Below are 9,675 nucleotides of genomic sequence, written 5' to 3' on the forward strand. Positions count from 1 at the left end.
ATGTGTGAAAACTACTTAATCGAAAATCTAGTAATAAAAGTATAATTAAATGAATATTTAATAAGCCCACGTCAACATTTTATAAGATTAATATAAATATAAAACTACCGTATCGCAATGTCGATTCGATTTCGAAACTGTCATAGATTAAACTCAGTAATTATTATTATCAATTAATTTACCTAATTATTATTATTATTAATTATTATCAAAAAATGATTTAAAATAAACTAATAAAGAATATCTTATATACAACAATTAATAAGATATGACAATTTGTTTTTTATAAAGTAACAAACTTTATAAAAAAAAAATTCAATCTTTACAAGAAATGTAATTCAATCTATATATCTTCAATGCGCTAACAACCGCGGAAACAAAGACGTTATGTCTACAGTGCTTGTTAACTTACAATTACACTGGCACATTCACTTTACAAACCAGGACACAAATATACGAAGTGTTGCTTCTAATGATTCAAGAAGCCATAAGACATAGCTAGGCGAAACCCTTTCACTACACACACACACAGCTTTTTTTTTTTTTATGTCTTAAGGTGGTAAACGAGCAGGAGGCTCACCTGATGGAAAGTGACTACCACCGCCCATGGACATCTGCAACACCGGGGGGCTGGTGGGCCTTTATATGTATAAAGGCCCATAAAAGGATCTGTGGTATTTTATTATAGATATGATACCTTTATCTATTTATAAGCACAGTTTGAAACTTAAAACACAAATAAGTTAGTTTCAGAATCGAAATTTAAACTATTTTTGTTGTAACTATTTTTTTAAATTTTAAAATCATGGCAACTTTTTTGACCATCATTTTTGAAGTGTCGTTTGTACATGTATTTTTGTAATTTTTTTGATTTACTTTTAATAAATATTACTATATTTTATTTTTAATGACTTCCTCTCGACAAGATAAAATAACCAGTGATGTGGAAGCGACCTGGGGACGTGCAAGCGATTTTAGTCAATCTTTTGAACGAGACCCGAAAACCCAAGTAATAAAAAATACTACAACATTAAAGACTTATTAAGTAGAAGACTATTAATTTAAAGTAATAGAATTATTAAGAAGGAGTAATTGCGGAGTCAAATTTTGGCAAGCACTGTTAAGAACAGATATTTTTTAGTTTAGTGAGTTCAGTTTTAGTATGCCACTTTAGTATTATATGTAAGGGTTTTAAATGTGAAACCAACGTGCATTAATGCGCCGTTGGAGGGGGGGGGGCGTATTCGAATTCGTTAAATTGAAGCGGGAAGGCTCTAAAACCTCTTCTCAACAGGATCAAGAGCAAATTGAATTGATGGACGAATGGATTTTCGTTCTGATTTTCGTAATATTAAACACATTATTTATTTATGCTTCTTCTGATAAAATATTTAATACGTGACTTTATTTTATATCCGTTAACAGGACCAAGAAGTACGTGATGAAATTACACAGGAGACCAATTGGTAATATCAAATTATATAATTTAAAAGTCGTATTCGTTTTAGCTTTACAATATGAGCTATCTGACCAGCTCTGGATCTACGGAGATCGGTTCAAGGACCTTGGTCAACAATTTAATAGCGCCAAATTTATATATAAATATTAAAAGACTCGATTTACGAAAGTTTTATTGAAATACCACAATCGATTACAATATAATATAAAAATTATAAACAAATTTATGTTAAAATTATTTTAAAAATGTAATTATTATAATTAAAATAGTGAAAATATAATTAAATTGGTTAGGTTTTGAAACTTATAAATACTCGGTCTACTCAAATAGTATTTATTGATTTAGAGCATTTATTCTAGGTTACCCTTCTTTATGGCGAGCTTGTTCGCCACTACACTGGAAGACATCATCGCTCAGCTCTACATACTCTGTACATACTTTATTAGTATTATTTTTATTTTATTCACATTTACCCCATTTTTGTAAATATGATACGTAAAAGCGTAAAATTATTTTCTCAATGTTCACTATTTTTTACAATGGTCTCAAAAGCACCTGTATCTCAATTTAAATGATTTTAATGTATTAAATATCTTCACAATCTTACAGTTGAAATAAATTCAGAGCTACGCATACTTAAAATGAGGACGGAAATGTTAGAAAACCTCGCTCGGAAATACGGAGTCAAACAGAAGACCGTGATAGACGAGCTGGACGACATCGACCCTAAAAAACTTGGCTGTCTCGAATACAAGCTGAAAAAACTTCAATCGGACAGGTAGGTATATTAATAAAAGTATTTTTATTTTAAATTTTAATAGAATTGCTCCCATGATTGTGCATTGAAGAATTAGCGAACCGATGTAATTAACGTTCAAAAGGGAGTAGAGACAACATTTTAGATACAAGAAATGTTGGCGCATCGGTAGTTTAAGGAATGAGTTGTCTTTCTCGAAGTAATAGAGTCAAGTGGCATAGGCGTGCTAAAAAAAATAATTGTCAGACAAGGAAATGGTAAGCACCAACAACCAGAGACACTAGCACTATAAAAAATATTATTATTCTGTAAGCTGTCCATTAACACCAACCATGGAATATTATAATCTTATCGTGCCTTATAATACACACTCACTCTTCAAACCGGAACCAAGCAAAACACAAATAATTACTATTTGGAGGTACAATAATTATTGTTTTTATATACAGGTTCTACAGTTGAAATGTTTTTATTTAATAATTAACTCTGGTTATAAATCGTATTTTTTAGGTTATTAGTTCTAAAGATTCTGCAAGACACGTACTTGGATCTCTCAAGTAACTGCCAATACAACGCATTGTATGAAAACGTTAACAGGATCCGTGATCGTCAAAATCATCTTAAGAACCTCATTGAAGTGGAATCCAATAACAGAATGTGAGAATATTACAGAATATCAATTTTGATGGAATCAAATTTGACTCCAAAAGTAGAACTCCTTGATTATTAGAAGCATTTTGAATCGTCATTTATTAAACGCCGGTTTAGATTCTCTTGATAACAACTTCCACTCCACTAACAGAAGTTTGGAGCTTAAGTTGGGATATTATCCACTAATCGGCTTTAATGCAGTTATCAATATTATTTTATATATATGGCATGTAAATTAACGAACACTAATTTAAGTAATTTTATCATTTTCTTTGTTTTGAATTTATATATATATGATATTTCTTATTTTTAAAAGTTTAATGTTGTTAGCCTGCGTCGAGAACTCAATCGTCAGCTGCGCCAACAAAGGAATCATATAAAATCCATAACATACGACACAAACATTGACATCGAACTCCTCAAAACGAATTTAGAAGTAAGTACTTCAAAAAAATAATAAATAGTCCCAGGTTGCTTTGAGAAGACGCTCTTCATCGAAGTGAAAAATTCAGTATTGTTCATCCTAAAAGGCATTATACATGCCTTTTAAGATGAACAATACTGATCTATTTTGTGGGTTCTCCTTTTTAAGCTGACCCAACATACAATTTCACATTTATAATATTAGTAGGAATTCATCCAGAACTAAAGACTTAATATATTTACATTGTGGGTTCAGTGTCCTGAGTCCCTCTCTTAACTCTCAAATAATAATATTTTTAGGATGCAGAATTAAATTCTGAAATTCGGAGCCGCTACGTGCTCGGCTGGCAACGAGCTCGAACAGAACAGCATGTCCAAATGATTTACGATAAAGAGCTCATGCCAAATCAAACTATTGAATATCTTAAGATGAAAGCCGACCAAGAACAACGCGTCCATACTGAAATCGAACTTTTGAACAATATTAGAATCAACGTTAGACTAACTGATATTATTTAAATACTATTAAATAACTTTTAATTGTGGAATCTGGATCTCTGGTACCACGTAGCTGTATTTCCATTCGAAGGGACATTGAGCCAGTGTATACAAGAGATACGATATCTCAGTTAACAAGGATTGCGACACATTTTACACACACAGATTCTGTGAAAATATCATAGAGTTATGGTGACCACTTACCTACATTCACTCTAATTTTCCTAATGTAATATTAGTAATTTAAAAAATAGGAAATTGTCACACTCAATACATAATTCATAATAATTACTGTGTGTATTCAGATTAGGTAATCAACGTAAGAGCCATCTCAAATCTGGGTTAAAATACGTGAATCTTAATTGAAGATCGCGGATTCAAGTCTGAGAAACTGAAATATCACATATTTACCTATTTGTTTTATGTTTTTAACTAATTTCGTGCTCGGTGGTGAAAGATAACATGAAACCTGTGTGTGACGAATCTGCCACTTAAGTCTCAACCCTATTGGGTAAGCGTGTAATAAGGACCAAACCTCCTTAAAAGCAGAGGTGGCCGTAGCCCAACCGTTGGACATTTTGTGGCTTTACTATTCAAATGCAATGAAAATACTCATGTTATATAACACACTATCATTTTTTTAGGAAGTCCTTGTTGAAGTCGAACACTGGATGGGTAAATACGACAAAGATATTGAACGTATGGATCTAAAGGTACAATTGAAGAAGAATGACTACGAATATATTTGTGATAAGAGATTAGAACTGGAAGAAACGGTTAGAAGTGTATTCATTAGAATTTTGCTATTTATATATATGCGACTTAGATATTGCGACCAGCGTTATTTATATCGATTAAATAATGGGCCTTGAGCCTTGTCAGTAAATACACGTATCACCTACAAATACCTTAAAATGTTTGCTTATATACACATATATATTACGTACTTCATCATAAAATATGTTACAGATTTATATTTCATATGGCATTTTTTACCTTTTTAGCTTGTGAAACACGAAGAATCAATTAATAACTGGAAGAAATTCAATGAGGAAAGAGAAGCGGATCGGCAATACCGCGAAAATATGTTCAATGCTGCAACTACAGTTCAGGCGTGGTGGCGCGGATTCCTAGTACGACAACAGCTGGGACCGTACAAAGTCGTTAAAAAGAAGGGGCCGGCACCCAAACCAGAAGAAAAGTCAGGCAAAAAAAAGAAATAAAATATCAATACACTGAACAATCAATATTTATTTTTATATAATTTTATTTGTTAGACCTATTTACTTATTATAATTATGTTTTAAAATTACGCCGTTTTATTATTATAATTGAGATGAATTAAATATAACTACACCTATTCAGCTAATTCCCAACGAAAGCTTTATTAAGCTACCAAATTAAAAGGTCAAATAACGTAATATAGGTACAGAATGGTAATTTGACGTATTGCCGTTAAGAGGTGATTACTATTTGGAATAATCTTAACCCCCATATGCATAATGCAAAATGAACCATTTTTGAGTTATCACGATTTTTAGCTTTTTTTTTAAATAAGTCTAAAATGCAATTTCAAAAATTTCTTAAAGTAAATAGGTGTCAATTTAAATCACATTTTTCTTCTGGCTTATAAAAACGATTAAACTTGTTATTATTTCATTTTATATTTTTTTTTTTTTGAGATTTTATTCCACTCCGTATCGACTTCAAAAAAGGATAGGGCCTTTCTTTTCGTCTATTATATTGTTGACTATTTGACTTTTATATTTTTAATTACTTATCAAGATTTATTAAGAAATTCATGGTTAAGGCTTAAAAATACATACATAAAATTAGCCCTTAGATTGTGCGAACTGTGTGGTTAGTTCCACATAGTTCGCAAAATTTAAGACGACATACTATTTACGTCATGTTGAACCATGCGAGGACAAAAAAAATATTAATTATTTATTTTTAAAAATATTATATATAAACATTAGGTACAAACATAAAAAACAAAGTAGACATTGCATAAGTAGTATTAATTAATACATAGGTTATCATAAACCATCTTAAGGTCACGTACTGGCCACGCATAAAAAAAAAAGATTGTTTGCTAACGATTTCAATCAATAAGTGCCCAGTTTAATTGTTTTATTATGTCGGATATCAATGTTTGTAAAATAAATGATACTGCTTGCGGTACTATATTTGAAGATGATTCTAGTGAAGTGGAAGTAGTTAATTTTAAATTATTTTTAAATAAAAATATTTATATATTGATTTAAAATTAAAACTGAACCTAAATAGTTTTTAAATTTAGTTTTAAAACCTAAGTCTAAAAATTATTAAGGTAACTTTGTAACAAAAGTAACACTTATGACATTGAATTTTGCTCTTTGTAACAATAATTATGCAGAAAAATTATTTATGACAATAAAAATCTTATGAAAAAGTATAAATAGCATTTGCAATTTGTACTTGCATGGAGTCAGGAGTGATATTTTAAGTGTTGTGTGTAACATGTAAATATCGATATTATTTTTATAACATTTTTTTTTCAGTTTGGCAAGGAAAAAAAGAATTATAAACGTCGTAAATGGTATATTTTTTTGCTTTGTAAATATAGTATTGCTTTGTTCAATCAATTATTATAAAGTAATATTTTTAAATTTTAGCTTACCATATTTACAAGCTGCATTATTTGCTAATACTTTAGAAGATACTATTACCGAAATGCGCATCCTGGGTATATTTTTACTCTTATTTTTTTAACTAAATCTCTTATTATGTTATGCATAATTACATGTATGTTATAGTTGAATGTAATAATGAAATGCGAGTCACCAAGACTATGTCTGATATGGGACTACTAGTTGCATTAAAATTTGGAATATCTCAACCTGAAATAAAAGACGAGTTGGAAGTTATTGATTACGGAAAAATAGACTCAAATGAATATAAACTAAACAAACTCGATAACGATAGGTAAGATTCCAGTTAATAATCCATTGTTAGATGATTGTGATTAAATATAATCAGAACAATATTTACAGGAAATTAATAATCAATGCAGTCACGTCTACGTACATAGACTTAATACAAACAAAAACTTTTAGAACCTTACAAAACACTGTCAATACTATAGTAAACCTAGACAATTATCGCACAGAATTGTTTGATGACGAAGCCAAAAATAAAATGTAAGAAAAACTATAAGTACTATTTTAAAAAATATTGTGTGTTACCATAATTAGCGAAAAATTGTACTTAATCATCTGCAGCCTCCGTCGAGAACTTAACAAGCAAATAAGGCAGCAACATAATCACATAAAATCAGTTATATACGATAGTGATGCTACCATTGATGCTCTAAGGAGTGAAGTTGAGGTTCGTGCTTATTTATAAAAATATGTATCAATTTGTTTCTCTGTGTATACAATAATGATACAATAATGGAGAACAATTATAACATTTATATTAAAAACACTTTTGCGCTCCTTATAATAATGCTGAAACTATTCATATTATTATGTATATGTTTTTACAGGACGCAAATCTTAATGCAGAAATACGTAGTCGTTACGTTGATCGTTGGCAAACAGCTCGTACTGAGCAACATAATCAGACAATATACGACAAAGAAGCTTTACCAACAGCTGTTATTGAATACTATAAGCACAGAGCTGATAGTGAACAAAGAGTTCACTCTGAAGTGGAACTTTTAGTTACCATTTCTATAAACGTTATTATTAATTTATTTATTCCTTTATTCTATGTATATTCATTATGATGTCTAATATTAATTCATTTAAATCGTAGGAAACTCTAGAGAAAGTAGATGATTGGATGAATAAATATGATAAGGATATGGAAAAGATAGACCTAAAAATACAGATTCAAAAAAATGATTACCAAAACATGTTAGATAAAAGGATTAACTTGGAGGAGAAGGTAATATAACTATATTCTATGTATAAAATCTATTTTTATAAGATTTTTTGTTTATATGTCGCATTTGGAACGCTTTGTGATATTCGGTTCACTCTAATAAAGCAAATAGCATAAGCGTAAGGATAAGCTGATAGCTTATATTATGTTTTTCATTTTTAGATTGAAAAACATAAGACCATGATAAAGGAGTGGATAGATTTTAAAGCAGAACGTGAAAAAGTACGTCTGTATAGGGAAACGATGACTAAGTCGGCAATAATTGTTCAAGCTTGGTGGCGCGGACTTTTAGTTCGCCGCCAACTTGGTCCTTATAAAGTTGCTAAAAAGAAGGGTGGTGATAAGAAGAAAAAATAAGTAGTAAATGGTAGTTGTAATATATTATTGAGTTTAATGTAATAAATTTATATTAATAATATAACATGAAAATTTTATTTAAAAGTCATGTCCTAAATTTATTTGAAATAGTTAAATATATAAATACTAACGTAACGAGAGGCAGTTTTCATTTCAATTTGTGCGATGTAATTCAATGTGTGCGATGATAGGTATATTTATTTTAATTAAGAAAATAATAAATAAATTTAAATTAAAAAAAAAATATTTTTCAATAATTGTCATAGACCTTAACTTTATACTCGAATAAGTATTTACACGTTTAACGATGTTATTTTGTAGAAATAACATGAAGTTTAATGCTTAATACTCGTATTGTGCAGTTTGGTTTTCATTGCTTTTTTTCTAAAAAAATGTGTAGGAATACATTTGTTATCAAAACATTCTAGTCAAGGTAATCAACTCGTTTATGTAGTATTTAAAGAAATAACTTACAACTCATTTATATAGTTGCAACAGGGTTCAATTTACATTGAAATGTAGACATTTATGAAAACACGTATTTTTAACAAATCGTTTGTCAAATACCATAATGTTTAATTAGGATTTTTTCTACAGGTTCTATTATAACAAATTAAACTTTTGTACAGTATTGTGTGTATAGCTATGTAGAAAAAAACAAATTATGAAATTATTTATTTAGATCGAGTATACGCGAGAGATACGATATAACGAAAAATAAACATAAATTTACCGGTACTCGGTATTCATGGCGTTTTTATTTAAAAGTGGTTACTATGACTCATATACTGAAATAGATATTTGAAAATAGATTTGTTGCAGAATTATCTGTAAACATAGTTGACAAATAGCTACTTAAAAATAAAGAAAGTATCGTAAATATACCGCAATACAATAATCTTAAAACAACAAATTTACCGCCTTCAATTATATATATATTTTAGACTTACAATATCATCGACTTTATTCTCTCGATATTAGCAGTACATCCCTATTATTCACCGACAATGACAATTTAACGATCACGTGACTTTCCTAACCAATCACAGTACAGCTTTACTTTGACATTTGACATCCGTATGGTCAGTAATTCAGTAATCGGTACGTATTGTAAGATTTGTAAATATATTAAAGTGTAGAAGTTATGTTTTGAGACTTATTTATTCGTTAAATGATGCCGAAGAAAGAAAAGGTGAGCTAAGAAAGAAATAATATTGTACAAAAAAAAACAATTCGTAGCTTCATTGGCGTCGTGCTAAAAACTAAAAAACGGTACTTTAGTGTTGTCGGCGTTTACAATACGCTTCACTCGCGAGTTGTAAGCTATGCCATGCCATGTCAGTTCGTTTATGGTATGCGGTTCTGCATAATTTAAGTGTTTAATACCGTAGTTTATTTGTGAACTTATTTAATATCGGTGTTGTGAAAGTTTTAGTGAAGACTGTTGTTTACAGGAGGCGATGAAGACTAAAAGTGATAAAAATAAAAACGGCGACAGTGACACCGAGGTAAGTTTAAAATTTGTATGAGAATCTTTCTAACTTCTTATTGGTTTATTAATATTACGAGAAAATTATTTTATTTGTAATGAAAATACCTT

The 9,675-nt window shown here is 29.8% G+C and overlaps 2 protein-coding genes across 2 annotated transcripts; both read left to right on the forward strand.

Moving 5' to 3' along the window:
* Positions 1–871: 871 nt before the first annotated feature.
* Positions 872–5,023, forward strand: LOC125070967 (dynein regulatory complex protein 9-like). Its single transcript, XM_047681000.1, has 9 exons — positions 872–1,009; positions 1,426–1,466; positions 1,819–1,889; positions 2,069–2,237; positions 2,727–2,873; positions 3,198–3,303; positions 3,591–3,785; positions 4,433–4,564; positions 4,793–5,023. Exons 1-9 carry the CDS (start codon positions 908–910, stop codon positions 5,009–5,011), a joined length of 1,182 nt encoding a protein of 393 aa, XP_047536956.1. The 5' UTR covers positions 872–907; the 3' UTR covers positions 5,012–5,023.
* A 961-nt stretch (positions 5,024–5,984) lies between these two features.
* LOC125071131 (dynein regulatory complex protein 9-like) lies at positions 5,985–8,076 on the forward strand. The gene is made up of 9 exons (XM_047681221.1): positions 5,985–6,004; positions 6,361–6,369; positions 6,446–6,516; positions 6,587–6,755; positions 6,824–6,970; positions 7,052–7,157; positions 7,318–7,512; positions 7,590–7,721; positions 7,881–8,076. The coding sequence occupies exons 1-9, from the start codon at positions 5,985–5,987 to the stop codon at positions 8,073–8,075; spliced, it is 1,044 nt and encodes a 347-aa protein (XP_047537177.1). The 3' UTR covers position 8,076.
* The last annotated feature ends 1,599 nt before the right edge of the window (positions 8,077–9,675 follow it).

This window comes from Vanessa atalanta, chromosome 18 (genome assembly GCF_905147765.1).
Source record: "Vanessa atalanta chromosome 18, ilVanAtal1.2, whole genome shotgun sequence".
Taxonomy (NCBI): domain Eukaryota; kingdom Metazoa; phylum Arthropoda; class Insecta; order Lepidoptera; family Nymphalidae; genus Vanessa; species Vanessa atalanta.

What these genes read in the sequence shown, in the direction of transcription:
- LOC125071131 (XM_047681221.1), top strand. Translation starts at nt 5,985, where the DNA reads ATGATTCTAGTGAAGTGGAA. An exon ending in GACGAAGCCAAAAATAAAAT is followed by an intron (nt 6,971 to 7,051) that starts GTAAGAAAAACT and finishes AATCATCTGCAG; the next exon opens with CCTCCGTCGAGAACTTAACA. An exon ending in TAGTTACCATTTCTATAAAC is followed by an intron (nt 7,513 to 7,589) that starts GTTATTATTAAT and finishes TTTAAATCGTAG; the next exon opens with GAAACTCTAGAGAAAGTAGA.
- LOC125070967 (XM_047681000.1), top strand. Translation starts at nt 908, where the DNA reads ATGACTTCCTCTCGACAAGATAAAATAACCAGTGATGTGGAAGCGACC. An exon ending in ATTACACAGGAGACCAATTG is followed by an intron (nt 1,467 to 1,818) that starts GTAATATCAAAT and finishes CATTTATTCTAG; the next exon opens with GTTACCCTTCTTTATGGCGA. An exon ending in GTGGAATCCAATAACAGAAT is followed by an intron (nt 2,874 to 3,197) that starts GTGAGAATATTA and finishes TAATGTTGTTAG; the next exon opens with CCTGCGTCGAGAACTCAATC.